The following is a 16,068-nucleotide window of genomic DNA, read 5'->3' as shown; positions in this document are numbered from 1 at the left end:
CGTAAGTGCGACTGCCGACAAGGGGTCTCAGGTTCGATTCCCGGCAAAGTATTACTGGTCTTTCTTTGGTTTTCGAAATTTTTTCAGTGGTAGGATGGAGTCTGGAAATGTGCCCGGTATATGGCAATAGGCTCACCCCCTATTACATGGGACTTATAACACAAATGATGAAAAGTGTATAGCTGCATTACGTGCCGTAACGTGCACCTCTGCTTACCCCTTCGGGAATAAAAGGCGCTGTGTCTATTATAATATTTATTATGTATTTCATTCCTTCACATCTTATTAAATGATGGTTTTCCCTAAATACTGTATAAACCTTAAATCTCGAAGCAGGTGTAGAAAGGGGGTGGTTTTGAGTCAGTAAACAAGTAGGTAGAGGAGTAATCCAAAAACATCTTCTGAACTATAACAAGTTCTTATTTTTTGAAGTCGGAGTAAAAATAAAAAGAAAATATATATTTATTGGGATTTTTTATTTATTATAATAGTGCAAAAAATTGTAACATGATCTATGTCGATTTATTTTGCCATTTAATTACTAAAGGTGTGCAATGTATTGAGTTGACATAATAATACGTACATAATTTCGTTGTACTCGTAATTCAATTATATTTGTTGTTCTGTCACAGAGTCGGGACTGAGGTATCAAAAGGTTAAAAACTTTATTTCCTTAGTTTAACAAGTAATATTTTAATGATTACTAGCAACCCGCCCCAGCTTCCTATGGGTGCAATGGTGATATATTATGCATGTATTACACATATACATTTTCCTCTTGAATCACTCTATCTATTAAAAAATACCGCATCAAAATCCGTAGCGTAGTTTTATAGATTTAAGCATACAAGGGGAAATAGGGTCAGAGAAAGCGACTTTGTTTAATACTATGTAGTGATATTATATCGGGAAATCTACCACAGCTTCACAGCGAATAAAGTAATTTAATCTGCATCGCTAAGCGGTCCTGAAAAACAACATAATATATAAGTTAGTTTTGCTATATGAAACATGTTTACACCTTACAAAAAAAAAATGGACCCAATATAGTGCCCTGTTGAATTCCCCCTTCATTTTTAATTTAACTTTAATAAAATGTATTGATTCGTTTTGTTCTATTTGTTTTTAGTAAAACCTTAGGTTTAGTAAATCTAATAGCTTTACAAATATTTTAAAACAGATTTTTAATTTTACAAAATATGTCGATACTTGCCTCCAATATCAGTGTCACGATAATCGAATGCCTTTAAGAAATCTGGCAGTGAACAGCAGTACGTGTACTTGTCACTGACTTTGAACCATGGTTCAGATTCACTGTTACAGACGTTTTTACATTTAATATCCGAGTCTGTTGGTGCACGATCATTCACGTGGACGATAGCATAAATTTCATCATCATCAAAACGAATTACCTGAAATATTCAAACGTAAATGAATAAACTAAGAATAGGGTAAATAGATGACAAAATTTCATTTTAATGTCCGTCTTGTAGATTATTTCAAAATGTTAGACACATCTTTTTTATTTCAACTTTTATATTCAAACAAGAAGATATTATGTCGATTTAAAATATCGCGTGACAGCATTTCTAGGTACATTTTATTTTAGAAATGACGTATTTGCCGCCTCTTTTAAATTTTGATTCGTTTTATCTAAGTAGGTATTGTTATTTTATAATATGACAAAGTAAAAAAATAGGTACATGACTAATATTTTTTAATTAGGTACCTAACTCGGAGTAAATAGATTTTTACACCCCGTCATTATCTCTATTTGCCCACACATTTGGGGCGTTTTCTAAAGACAAATGTACCCAAAGTAACAGTAAGTATTCAGATGCAAAACAACATACTTTCCATAAATATCGTGGTATAACAGCGCCATTCTTCTTCTGCCATGTGTCAGTTCCAGACCAGACGACAAATTCATCGTAGAACGCCTGCTCTCTTACCATTTTGTTAATAGATGCCCATGACGTCTAAAAATAATATCATTAATTAGTGATCAAAATACATTTATACATATTATAGGGTTACTCTGATGGTAAGTTAAATTTAGCTTTACCTGAGAAGCACTACAAGGGCGCCAGGCTGGAACTACATTCAGAGGATCGATAAATGTAGTGTTCATCTCAGCAGCATATTTGAAGTCTTTGGCCTCCACCAGCTGTGATTTTGCGTAACAGCAGGATGACAGTTTATTTTTACAAGTAAACGCCTTCTCATTATGACCTTTATCAATACCAGGGTAGGTGCGCCAGACGTCTGTAGTACTGAGCTTATCATTCTTTGCTGTTACGATGTTGCGAATGTATCGTGGCATTCGTACATCGTTGTCAAAGCAGACTTCATAAGATTCCAAGAAACCACCAATGTTGTATCCAACTTTTATTAATTCAGAATTGCCTTTTAAGCACTTAGCGTTCTTTTTGGCAACGCTAGGTCGAACTCCTTGTGTGCACTGCAGATCAGACAGTTTATACATTTTTCCGTCTACCATAAATACATCTTCTTTGTTACAATATGCTTTTAGTTTGGTCTTCGATGGGAACTTTTTGAAGGAGTTCGAAGCATCTTTATGGTTTGGACAAGACAGTGTAATTATTTCTTCTTGTTCTACTACTGAGAAATATTTAGTGGTCTCCCATGTAGGCCAAGCACCACTGTTGTCAAGTACGAGGGGCATATACTCGGCGTCTTTCAAGTTTTTGGGTATCAAGCACACTGTAATAAAGATAAAAAATTGTTAAAAAATTGCTTATAATAAAAATATGACCCAGCTACAGCCGTAGCAAACACACAATATAGGTATGAACCTGACCACCAGACCAAACCAACTTTTGCCACCTGAAAATTAATTGATGTACCAAACCAATACAAATACATATCTAAAAACAAAAATTAGTGTAACCCAAGAAAGCTTGACAGTGTGAACAGTTTGAATAACTTAAGTAATACAACTTGTTTGGATAACTTATAGAAATACGAGTAAAGGGGCTTATGATAAACTGTCTTATGTAAACAACTAACTTAATAATTGAGTAAGTAAGTCACACTTACCAGAAGACTTTACGTCAAACTCTTTCAATACAAAGCCGTGTGGATTAGAGACGTTGCAAGTATAATGACCCCATTTGTAGATGACTCCTAGATCCTGCACATCTCTATCAGGTATCACTTTACCATTGTATTTCCATTGAACCTAAAAATTGTTTAAGTCGGTTTTAGTCTCATAGTAAGTGTTGATGGAAATAGCTACAATAAACATCGCGTATGTATGTTTTTATTCTAAGAGTAATGTGCTGGGAACTTACTGTAGCTTGTGGTTTTGCGTCACTATCGCAGTTAGATTGGATTTCTTGTATTTCACCGCGCCAATCATTGAGAGGATTATCTGCCAATAGTTTGGTGGACCGCCCACATTCACGATGTATGTGTGTGTTTCTGTGTGTCCCTGCTTGTCACTCACGTGGCATGTGTAGTTGCCGTCATTTGAAACTGATGCTTTAGTTATTTGAATGGATTTTTTATTCAACTCTCCTTCATTCTATGGAAGCAAAAAAAAATTATTGAAGATTTTTAGATGAAAAGAATTGGCCTGATTTTCGAGTAGCAAATGTTGGAATATACTTACATCGAACCATTTAAGCGTTTGAGATTTAGATCGATACGCCTCACATTCGATATTCTTATTTTCACCATATAATAGGTACACGAAATGTTTTGTTCCGAAGGTGCTGGGTCGTTCTGTATAAAATAAAATAATAATAATTTATTTATGGCAAATAAATATGGAATATAAGAGACTAATGCTTAATTTTATGTTCGTTTCTCCACTCTTTTGCATTGACGCTTTGTAGAAAAGGCATTAACTACTTTAATACATAATATTTAAACAGTATTTTTAACGACTATTACATCCAATATTGATTTATTGTTGTGAGATGTAATACTACTATATTTGTTGTTTCGTGTGCAAGATAAATAATAGAGAAATCCTTACTTTCAAATGTAAGGTCGGTCGTGGAGCTGGCTGACCCAAGATAGTTATTAGCTTCACATGTGTATTTTGCAACATCACTTTTATTCGGTTTCTGGATAACCAAGGATCCGTTGTCAAACGAATATTTTGAATCTGAAAACAAAAGGAAAAGTCTTAAATTGATGTTTCTATTATTATCAAACATCATTATCATTATGTGGGAAGTTGTATTTCGTTGTGTAAGTGAGGTTACTGCAGGCCCTTCCCAAACCACAGTAATCCTTAAATTCCTAGTGTTAGCTCGGCAACGCACTTGTAACGCCTCCGGTGTTTCGGGTATCCACGGGCGGCGGCGATTGCTTACCATCAGGTGATCCGTCTGCTTGTTTACCTGCTTATACCATAGAAAAATAAGTGGAAAATATTGCGGTAGAAGTGTTGGTGTAGTAATTTGTTTTATACATATTCGTATTACATTTTGGGCGTGAAAAAATTTGTCCTTATTTTTATGGGATTAAACTGTCATTGCGTCTAACACTTACTGGGTTTGATGACAGCTCCTTTGAGTTTCCATGTGATAACAGGTCGTGGAACGCCTACCACATCGCAAGGTATCTTTATTGCTAGATCGCCTTCTATGGCTTCTACTGGTTTAGGCTTTGTCACGATTTCTGGTCGTGCTGTTAACAAAACAATTTAACAATTAGATCTGAATAGAGATTTAAAGTTTTTTAATACATTTATTAATTTTTGGAAAGGTATTACTATTTTTGATGTGATGAACTTACATTCCACAGTAAGACTAGTGATGTGTTCGGCCGTGCCAGCTTCGTTCTGTGCCACACACTTGTAGCGACCTGTGTGTTTGTTCTCAGCCTTCGCAATATGCATCACGTCTAGCGTTCCGGCGATTGGCACAAATTGTTTTCCCGAGTTATTCACGAACCATCTTATGTTCGGTTTCGGCCAACCCTTGACAATCCTGCAATTGAGAACAAATAAAATACTTAATAGCATCTGAAGAGAGTGAATTAGTTAGTTTCTTGCTAACCTAGTTTTGTATTATAACAATATTGAATACAGTGTGTTTTTCTTTTATTTTTATTACATAATGTTAATATCAACAACTAAATACCCACTTGCATTCGATATCAACGGGCATCCCGAGGTAGACCTTCTTAGTAGCAACACCTGCAACTTGTGGTTTCTCTGTAAAACCAAAATTTCATTTCAGTATTATTGCGAATAATAGTAATTTTCATTATATGTACATAAAATAATTAAAACATGCACCACTTTAAAATACTCACGTCGTATGAAAGTTTTGAATGTCGTGGATACTGAGCCGGCCTCATTTGTAGCTACACATTCGTACGATTTGGTATCTGTTACTGTCGGATATTTAATTATAAGTGCCCCATCTTCTACCACATACTTGGAACCTGAAACGAATCAATTTATGCTTTAATTACTCTGCTTTAACTTTTTTCTGCGTTCGGTGTTTGCAAAGTACTATAAGATTGATTTTGGTATAAAGTCAAGAGTAAACTTGGACGCAAATCTATTATTACTGCTCTACATTCCGATTGAATGCATCATCATAAACTTGTTAAATGCCATATAAGAATGTCACGAATATAGTTTCTTACTTGGCACTGCAATGGGCCGACCATCCATTTTCCAGGTGATAGTTGGTTTTGGGTCTCCAACGGCGACACATGGTATCTTCAAAATAGCGTCTCCTTCAGTACTTTGATACGTAGTAGTTGGTCTGGATACTATCTTTGGTGTTTCTGTAAAGAAATAATGGTCTTGTATATTTTTTATTGATATTTTGAATATGTGACATTCTGTTAGATTTTTTTGAAATAAAACTTGCTGAAACTTTTACAAATATAAAATAAAGAAATAATATGTACCATATAAGGTTAGAAAACGCTTACCTTGAACGATTAATGTTGTAACCTTCTCATCCTTGGCTAATGCATTTTCTGCCACACACTTGTATTGACCATCGTGTTTGGCTTCTACATTATTGATACGTAGCACGCTTCCAGTCTCAGCCAGTGGTACAAATTTGGAACCAGATTTGCCTCTAAACTGCCATTTAATGGTCGGTTTTGGTACACCACTTACTCTGCACAAAGAAATAACAAATACATTGATGAATTAATTTAGAACAAGGAATGTGTTTTAAACTTTGGTGATGGATGCCATTTCAAATCGTGGCTTTACCAGATCTTGTTAAAGGCAAGGAGGTTTTGGATAACAATCAGAATGAGTTTGGAAGTAAATAGTAAAATGTAAATAGAATTTAACTAAAGCTAATAATTTAATTTAAAGGTGACGTGTTATATTTCCACTTACTTGCATTCCAATGTGACAGCTTTACCCTTGACCGCTTTTACGTTGGCTGGCATTTGTATTTTCGGTGCAGCTGAAAATAATTATAACAATAAGACGTGTTGGAATTGGACATTTTGTAGTAACAACAAACGAAGCTGGTCTATTTAGGGGACACAATGACAATGAGCAGGCCACGTCGATCGAAGGGCTGATGGCTGCTAGGCCAGGGGGATGATCGAGTGGGATGGGAGAGACCGGAAGACGTAACGTGAGCAGACCTCCCACTAGGTGGATCAACGATATCGTCAAAGTAATGGGGAACCAGTGGATGCAAGCAGTTTTTTTTAATGGGACAAGCCCGTCACAACCTCCCATACCACTGCAACTCCTGTAAGCCAGGATCTACAATAGATACAAACATGAAAACACCGGAACACTGAAGTCCGGCGCGTCCCAGGGAAATGAATAACTGTCTTGGATCCCGCAACGAAACAAATCAGAAGATGTTATTAGAGGAGAAGAAATGCAAGCAGCTTGTCGTTCTACGGGGAGGACTAAGGAGGAGGCCTTTGTTTAACAGTGGACGTCTCTCGGCTGATGATGAAGTTGATGAAGATGAGACCAACTATTTAATAAGATTTAAAAATAAACTAATATATTTACCTATACCAGTTACTTCAACTCGTTGAGTCAATTGCTTTCTTACATTCCTGTCGTTTACTAGAGAAGCGATACAGATATATTTTCCAGCTGAATTCAAATCTACTTTCTTTATTGTTAGTCCGGTTTTGTCTGCTGACATTGTGATCTCGTGAGAATTAGTTACTTCCTTCTTTATTCCAGTTAGTTCATCCATATAGTACCAACGGATGTCCATGGGGAGTCGCGATTTGATGTCACATTTGAGAGTTCCCGGTTTGCCGTATTCCATGTTCACCTCTGTCGCAAATAATATTTGTTTTAGTGATCTTTCTCATTCTGTAGTTTTAAGTACCTAATGTTTTTTATTGATTTATTTAATTTTGAGTGATAATTATCTACTGTTAAAATTATTACTAGAACTAGTATGAGACGGACTGGACACAACAATAGACTATGCTAGTATAGTAATACACTAGCATTATAATAGATTTTTAGTTTTAATTCCGCTTATAGATGTATGTACGAAGCCTCTCTCGCCCTCAATCGCCCTCGATTCGAACTGTCGTCTAGTCAACTCTTGAAGATGTTCCGTGGAGGAGCGAAACACATATCATTTCTGTGTTTTTATGTTACACCTCTGCTGCATGCGTGGAGGGCGGCGCTGTATAACGTATGTTAAAAAATACATCTATAAGCTAAAACTAAAAATCAATTATATTGTTAGTATAGCATAGATTTCCGCAAAGTAACGCCTGATTCTCTACTGGGTATATAATATACTATGCACCATTTACTGACGAATTGAATAAAGGAAGACAAACAAGAAAACAATGATATACACAAATATTTTTGTTACTTACTTGGACTGACATTATTAACTACAGTGAAAGCGTCTTTTACTTTGACTTTAATTGAAGCTCCATTACTTCCCATATCATTCACTGCTATGCAAGTATATGTCGTATCTTGTTTTGTGACAGGCGTCTCCAGATAACTTATGTAATCATACGGGTATTCAACCATTGAACTCTGAAAGTTTATTAACATCGTATTATTTTCTTGTTCTTTTCTTACTTATTTTAAGGGGGGAAAATATCTAATGACTTTTCTTGCCATAGGTGAGGCGAGAGGGAGTGTCAGACTCTTATTGACTAAAAACCACCCCGTTTCTACACCTGCTTTTCGAGCCCTACTGGGCCCATCTAAGGTGATTCTTTTTTTACTAGATTACGATTTTAGTACATTCAGATAAAATATACAAATAACTAGACAATATAATACAATTGATCACTTACTTTAGAATCGATTTGTTGTCCCTTTTTATTATACCAAGATATTTTAGGCTCAGGGAATGCGGTCACTTTGCAAGTTAATTTCAACGAACTATTGTATTCTACTGTTGTTTCTCTGCCCTCAGATATCACCGGCTTGGGGACTTGTTTGTCGGGTAATTCTGGAAATAAGTTGGAAGATCGTTTAGTAACAAAAGCCAGAATTTAAAACATCAAAAATGTTTACAAGTTAATGATATTTTTTTTGTTTAATAAAAATATCTGTCTGTGGATGAAGATGTGGTTGGAAGTTAATAAATAAACTTACTTATTGGTGGTTCCTGGGGCGTGATGGGAATCTTCGCGATACGCTTTATAGTGCGACCCGTTGCTCTCACTCTCCCAATCACCTAAAATAAAAATATTTATTGCATTATACCTTTGTTGGTAAACAATCAAATAGTTCTTACGGATTTCATTTACAATAACAAATGTTCTGTAACTAATACTTACTTCCACTTTAAACCTATCTGTGGGAGTAACTAAAGCTGGTGTAACGTAAAAATCTTTAGAAATTTTGGTCAAAGGAAGATCTGGTCTAATCGGATTTTCGTCCATTCCTAAGATCCGCGCACTTAATATTTCCACTGTTTGGCGTTTATCAGTAACTAATACTGACAGGTGGACATTTGTATCTGAAATAATAAAGTAATATTATAATTTTAGTCATGATAATGATAATGAATAAAAAATGAAACTGATTGTGTATGTGAAGATATAAAAGACGTGTGTGAAAGTTAAAAATCTAATTAGTCTATCAGTAATATATAATGATAAATTATTAGTTTAGCTTGGCGGTGTAAGGAAGTCAACCACCCACAAAGATGAGCTCTTGGGGAAACCTATGTTGGTAAGCAAGATATATTGCTAATTTGTAAGTACCGGTCTCCCAGAGTCAAAATAATATTTGAAACATAAAAAGAAGATTGTGAATATAGCATCAAACTGTTTGTCTAATTATGGCTTTAGATGGAAATCAGTCATGTATTAGAAAAAGTTGACTGGTAGAAAATGCCATACGGCATTAAGGTCGCATTATGTACCATTATTGAATTGTATTGTGTACATTAAAGATTCAATAAATAAATTAATAAAATAGGATGTAAAAATACTCACTGGCGATTGGTTGGAGAGACGTGTCGCTGAGTGACTTGGGCTTCAGCACCGAGAAACCATGATTGAAGAGGAAATCAGACCTGCCCACTATGACGACGGATGTCTGCGATGCACCTCTCACGGTAGCAGTGTACTTGCCCGACTGTACGTTGACCAACTTCACCACCTAAAACAATCAAGTGTTTTATTAACTTTTGTAGGAAGTTATCATAGCATTTTATATCCCATTACAGCTATTAAAGGAAGTAGGAATTTGATCAAACATAGGGATAATAGAGAAAATCAAGAATATGGCTACGAGCTTATTAATGAGGTATCTGGTAGTTGTTTATTTTTTTACTTTAAAAAAGAAAACGTTGCCCCACACTAGGATTTTCTCCTGTGACGTGGGTGCATTTACAAACAATTTAAGTTCACAAACACATGACACCCAGACCCGAAACAACAACTTGTGGATCACACAAAGAGTTGCTCCTTGCGGGAATCGAACCCGCTACACGTTACGCGGTAGGCGGTTGCCCAGCCACCACGCCAACCGTGTAGACAAATTCAGTTATTGTGGGAGAAACATCTGTTTAAGTAGATTAATTACACTTTGTGATACTCACTTTGCCATTGGCATTCCACATTAAGTTCTCTTGTCTAGCGTTGGGTCCAGTTACTCTCAGGTACACGTCCTTACCCGATACGGAAACAATGACGTATTCGGTTTGGTCATCTACATCGAACTGAAAGAGAAAGAAGAATTATATGATACTAGCGGACCCGACAGACGTTGTCCTGTCTACACGTCTTTAATTAGATTTTTTTTTAATAAGCTAAAACATTCTGGACCTTTTTGATGAAAATTGTTATTCAAATGTTATGACAATATCTAACGTCATTAATATTTGACACTGCGATGGTAGCGCCGTCTGTCGGATCCAATGTAAAACATTCCAAAATCAACAACTACTGATAAATTAAAAATTTATTAAAAAAACATTGAACAGCGAACAAAATTGTGAAAAATTTCATCAAAATCGGTCCAGTCGTTTAAGAGAAGTTCAGTGACATATACACTTACAGAAGAATTATATATATAAAGATTTACTTATTATTTTAGATTTTATGTTTTCTTTTATTTATTAGGTAAAAGTGAGTTTGAGATATTCTTTTCATTTATAAATATAAACATGGCGAGTACTTTTTAAGTGTTCTGATTGGTAAAGAGTTTCCTATGAAGTTTCTTGCTTTTGATTACACATTATTTACAACGTAAAAATACCTAAAAAGGAATAAAAACTAACTTACAACTAAAATTAAGAAAAAAAATTAAATTATCCATTTTTATGTTTGGTTCTTTCTTAAAATAGAATAGGGTAGATAACTAATTTTTATTTTAATGTCCGTCTTGTAGATTTTAAAACATTAGACACATAATATATTGTTATCATACTATAACAAATAATTTCGTAGATATATTGATTTCAAATATCGCATGACGTCACTTCTAACTACATTTTGTACGTAGAAAACTTTGTATACTTTTATATAACCCGCATTGAGCAATCGTGGTGATTAATGCTCAAACCTTCTCCATGCGAGATGAGGCTTTGGTCTGCAGTGGCCACTGATAGGCTGTTGATGGTTGGATAGTGATACTTTTCATATAATAATGGCATTAAATTAAAAATTAATTATTATAAGAAACACTTACCGGGATATCTTTATAAACATTGGCTGGAATAGTCGTTGAAGTAATTAGAATCTTTTCGCCACTTATAATATCGGTTATTGGTTTGAGTATCTAGAACACAAAGCAGAAGTAAATCAGACAAAAATAATTGGATGTTCTTCAAAAAACGTATACTAATTTAACAAATCATTATTCTCCCACGTTGTTAAGCATCGTGGTGGCTTATTATATCCTTATTTTGAATGGATTGGTTGAGAGCAGTGTCATAGCATATAACTTATTGAAACTGATTGAACTTATTGAAAAAAAATCTCAGCACGCAGTATATGGCAATAGGCTCACCCCCTACTACATGGGACTTATAACACAAACCGTGAAAAGTGTGTGCCTCTGCCCACCCCTTCAAGGATAAAAGGCATGATGATACATCGATATAAGATTATTAACCCATGGTGTGCTGGAACAAGTATTGTATATCATGTACAGGCATTCACGTTAGTGGTTTTTAAGTATGAAATATTATTTTCAAGTCATTCGCGAATGTTAGACTGCCTCGTTGGCCGAGTGGTTGCAAGTGCGACTGCCGGCAAGGGGTCTCGGGTTCGATTCCCGGGTCGAGCGAAGCATTACTGGGCTTTTTTCGGTTTTTCGAAAATTTCTCAGTGGTAGTCTGGAAATGTGCCCGGTATATGGCAATAGGCTCACCCCTTATTACATGGGACTTACAACATAAAGTGTGAAATGTGGGTGTACATTGGCATTATGTGCCATAATGTGCACCTCTGCCTACCCCTTCGGAGATTAAAAGGCGTGACGTTATATATATGTTATTGTATCGCTAATGTTACAACTGAAAACTTGCTTACATCTGAAACTGCATTTTTGTCTACTTCATATGCCAGGCCGGAACACGCCTGGGCTATATCATAATAATAATGCATAATTTCATCTGGGTAATGCCAGGTACAACGGCCGGTTATCACAAAAGAAATCTGAAAATAGATATAAGAATAATTAAAAATGATAATTCATTTAGATATAGATGTTTAGAAAAAAATTATTTAAATTTAAAATGAATCACGCACATAATAAAAAAAATAGTTTTTAGGTGTAGCTCGAGAAAATCTTAGTGTAAAAATATGTAATTTAAAGAAAGGTTTTTTGTAATTACTAATAATACGTCAAGTGTGTAATATTATTTGATGATAAACATAATAATTATTTTATTCAGTACCTGAGCTTGCTTTTTCTGACACAATTCTTTGACAATGTTAGCTTTATCATAATCTTTGGCTGTAGCATCGGTGAACACGTATAAGTGGGAGTGACGGCTACTGCTTTCCAAAGCAAGAATCAATCCTTTCATAGAATATTCTCGGCAGTCATAGTTACGATTGTTGTGAACGTAAACCGCTGCCAATGCTCGGTTAAATTCGTTACGATTGTTAGTCGCCGTTCTCAGATGTGCATCTAGAATAAATGATTAAATATAGGTACAATATGGAGATCATTCATATGACTTAAATGAAACCACAAGTATTACTAGTCCACACAAGCATAGTACAACTGAATATTTCAAAGAAAAAAAACAAACAAAATAAATAATTAAATTAATCAAGTACAGTAGAATCCGTTTATAATGACATCGAAAGGAATTGACAAACACGTCATAATAAGCGGACGTCATACAAAGCGTTATGTATAAATGAAAATCCTTTTTATGTAAATATGTATGTATTAAGTATTTTAATACAGAAACATAGTATATTTGCATATGTGTAAGACCATATTAAATCCAAAATTGCACGTAATCAGCAGATTATTATAATAACACATACAAGTGTATTTTTTATTGTAAGTAATCTGTAATTTTTGTCTGCTTTTGTTTCTTCATTTTATTGTAAAAACAGACTCTCACACTATTGTGTATAGAAGACATAGCTATGGTCAAATTATCATTTTCAATATTGCTGTGGACAAATCGTGACAATAATTCTGCAGCTTTTAATGCCTCTTCCGCGGTAGGCACGTGCCGAACGTCGTCGGGAATTAATAACGAACATTATTGAAGGTAAAGAATCGTGCCGGTCATTATAACCGGACATAATTTATTAAAAATAGGTCATATAAAGCGGCATGTCACTGTAAGGGAAGTCAATATATCCGACTTTTTTATAAAGAATTTTATATGAAAACCAAACTTCGTCATGCAATTACGTTATAATAACCGGTTGGTCAATATAGGCGGAGTCATAATAAACGGATTCTTCTGTATTAAATTCTATATGCACAGCTCCATATTCCTTGATCACAGAAGAGCTGTAATGTTATAGGTTGTCTAGGAATATTACGGACTTGGCTGTTATATTTAAAATACAATAGAGTCCATATTCTCTTCAGAAAGAGGCTCTAGTTCAATACTGCCGTGTAGACCCTAAACCGCAGTAACGTTATAAGGAACATGAAGATCTAATCAGGTTTTTGTTAGGTTTTTTTTATAGTATAACCTGGTAAACGAGCAGACGGATCACCAGATGGTAAGCAATTGCCGCCGCCCATGGACTCCGAAAGAAAGGAAGTTGAAGAAAGAAGCCCCAGAGGATTCACCAGTGTCTTGCAGGCCTTTTGGAGGTAAGGAATTTTAAAGGTTGTTGGGGAATCGGGGATTGGGAAGATTGAGAAAGCGGGCCTCTAGTAACCTGACTAACGAAACACAACGCATGCGTTTCACGTCGTTTTTTGGTAGGCCGTGGTATCACTTCGGTTGAACCAGCAGAAGCATGGCCCTCCCACACTTAAATTCATTCAGATTCCTCTTTTTGCTTCAATTCCATTCCAAAATAACAATTTACTATATTAAAAACTACCCCGTTCATACTCTTGCTTTTCTAGCCGGAGTAAACTAGGTGGTCCGCAGCTCACCAAATATTGAAGTTATACGATGTGATCATATTTTCTAAAATGCTTTTTAACTTGGACATACCTGGGTCATTGAATGTGACGAGCACCATGTTGCTGATCACGCTAGCCTTCTCATTGAACACGATATCCATGATCCGGTTTACGCTGCTTTTGACTTGATTTATGTCATCCGTCATCGAGAGAGTGTCATCTATTACAAAAGTCAAACTCCCTTTCTCTGTGCATGATGCTTTCGTAACAACATCAGCGAATACTAACAACACCGCCAGCGGATAAATCCGCCCCAACATTTTTAAGCTAAATAATTGACTGATCCGTTGAAATGAACGACGGACACTGCGATGCGCCTAATTACTGATCTGTAATATATACTAGCAATAGCTACTGTGTCATGTATATTTCCAGAAAATATTATTATTTTTCCTTTTACTATTCGCAACTGACCGCACCTTGATTCATTTCAATAATATAAAATATTATGTAAATACGACTAAATTAAATGTATTGATCATTATTAGTAGTAGTCTCTTTGTAAATTTTGTCTAACCGGGTAAAAAATTACCTACTAGTGTATAGTGGTTACATCCAAAATACGGGATTTGGCGGAACTGTACTGCAAGGGTAAAATTTCTTGACTTTAACTTAGATACCTCCCGCACATTGGTCTATGGTCGACTCAATCCCTGATAACAACACACACACAAACATCACGTCTTTTATCCCCGAAATAGTAGGCAGAGGTGCACATTACGGCACGTAATGCCGTTACACAATGTACACCCAATTTTCACCATTTGTGTTATAAATTCCATATAATGAGCCTATTGCCATATACTGGGCACAATTCCAGACTCCGTGCTACAACTGAGAAATTTTCTAATAACCGAAAAAAGCCCAGCTATATTATGCCCGACTCGGAAATAGAATCCGAGACCACATGACTAACGAGGCAGTTTGAAGTAAAAAGACAAAAAGAGTCATCACAGTGTTTAATGCCTATAGAAAAAGAGTACTGAAAAATCCAATGACACTGCTCGATCCGGGAATTAAACCATAGATTGACGTAACGAAAGCATGTAATAAGGTGACGTATTACAAGAGTTCTTGAGTATAAATTCATTTGTTATGACGCATTCAAGTTCACTAGGTTACTTATATTCGTTCAGTTGAACTTCATTGGTGACGAACATAATAAGCTTTTAACCTTAACCTAATAAGGTATACACGTATAATAAGGTTTATTATTTATTATAGGTGTAATGGACCATGCAATAAAATCTGAGAATCAAATCAAATAGAAATACTCAATTTATCTTTCGACTATTAAAGCATTTTATTTTTCATTTCGTAGGTAAGTGTATCAAGTACCATTTTTTTGAGGGGGGAAAATCTTCCAAATTCTCCCGCCTTTCCCCCTCTCCCTTAGTCCTCCATGTAGTACGACAAGCTGCCATCTGCATCTACTTTAAATGAACGCATCACCTGATAGTAAGCAATCGCCACCGCCCTTATCCAGAGGCGTTACAAGTGCGTTGTCGGCCTTTTGGGGCTTAGGAATTTAAGGGTTGTTGAGGAATCGGGAATTCGCAAGATTGGGAAGTGGGTAATGGGGCCTCCGGTAACCTCACTCACACAACGCAAGCGTTTCACGTCGGTTTTCTGTGAGTCCGTTGTATCACTTCGTCGAGCCGGCTTATTCGTGCCGAAGCATGGCTCTCCTACACTTATAACATGATAATACGAAGGTTTTCACGCTGTTCACCTGCAGCTAAGGTGATATTGTTTAGAGCATAGCGCCAAGTCTTTTACACGTGCAGTCTATGGACAAATTATATACGGAAAACCTTTACCGCTCATCGAGTACAATACAACAATACATTCAGGATGATGTTGATGACGCGCATGCTGATTGCTTTGCGCATATTGCTTTAAGCGTGTAGCAAATATGTCTGACGCGCTATCGAAAGCAGAATCGCAGCCCCAGCGTCTTTGATGGTGAGAGTGCATATTAGCTCTAACAGTCTATCGTGTCATTGCAAACGAACTGGATT

The 16,068-nt window shown here is 35.8% G+C and overlaps 1 protein-coding gene across 1 annotated transcript; it reads right to left on the bottom strand.

Annotated features, from left to right (window-relative positions):
• Positions 1 to 457: 457 nt before the first annotated feature.
• LOC118271100 (hemicentin-1) lies at positions 458 to 14,367 on the bottom strand. Its single transcript, XM_035586996.2, is given in 27 exon segments — positions 458 to 967; positions 1,214 to 1,412; positions 1,854 to 1,979; positions 2,066 to 2,724; positions 3,061 to 3,202; positions 3,315 to 3,412; positions 3,415 to 3,547; positions 3,635 to 3,747; positions 4,004 to 4,135; positions 4,525 to 4,662; positions 4,771 to 4,964; positions 5,122 to 5,191; positions 5,293 to 5,424; positions 5,632 to 5,775; positions 5,926 to 6,119; positions 6,350 to 6,419; positions 6,992 to 7,267; positions 7,831 to 7,999; positions 8,266 to 8,423; positions 8,570 to 8,651; positions 8,755 to 8,936; positions 9,418 to 9,583; positions 10,026 to 10,145; positions 11,117 to 11,206; positions 11,962 to 12,087; positions 12,330 to 12,565; positions 14,079 to 14,367. Coding segments are annotated over 27 exon segments (4,401 nt in total). The 5' UTR covers positions 14,308 to 14,367; the 3' UTR covers positions 458 to 944.
• Between the last annotated feature and the right edge of the window lie 1,701 nt (positions 14,368 to 16,068).

The sequence above is a fragment of the Spodoptera frugiperda genome, chromosome 9 (genome assembly GCF_023101765.2).
Source record: "Spodoptera frugiperda isolate SF20-4 chromosome 9, AGI-APGP_CSIRO_Sfru_2.0, whole genome shotgun sequence".
In the NCBI taxonomy this organism is placed as follows: domain Eukaryota; kingdom Metazoa; phylum Arthropoda; class Insecta; order Lepidoptera; family Noctuidae; genus Spodoptera; species Spodoptera frugiperda.
The sequence above is the reverse complement of the archived record's forward strand: the minus strand, read 5'-3'. Positions and strand labels throughout refer to the sequence as shown.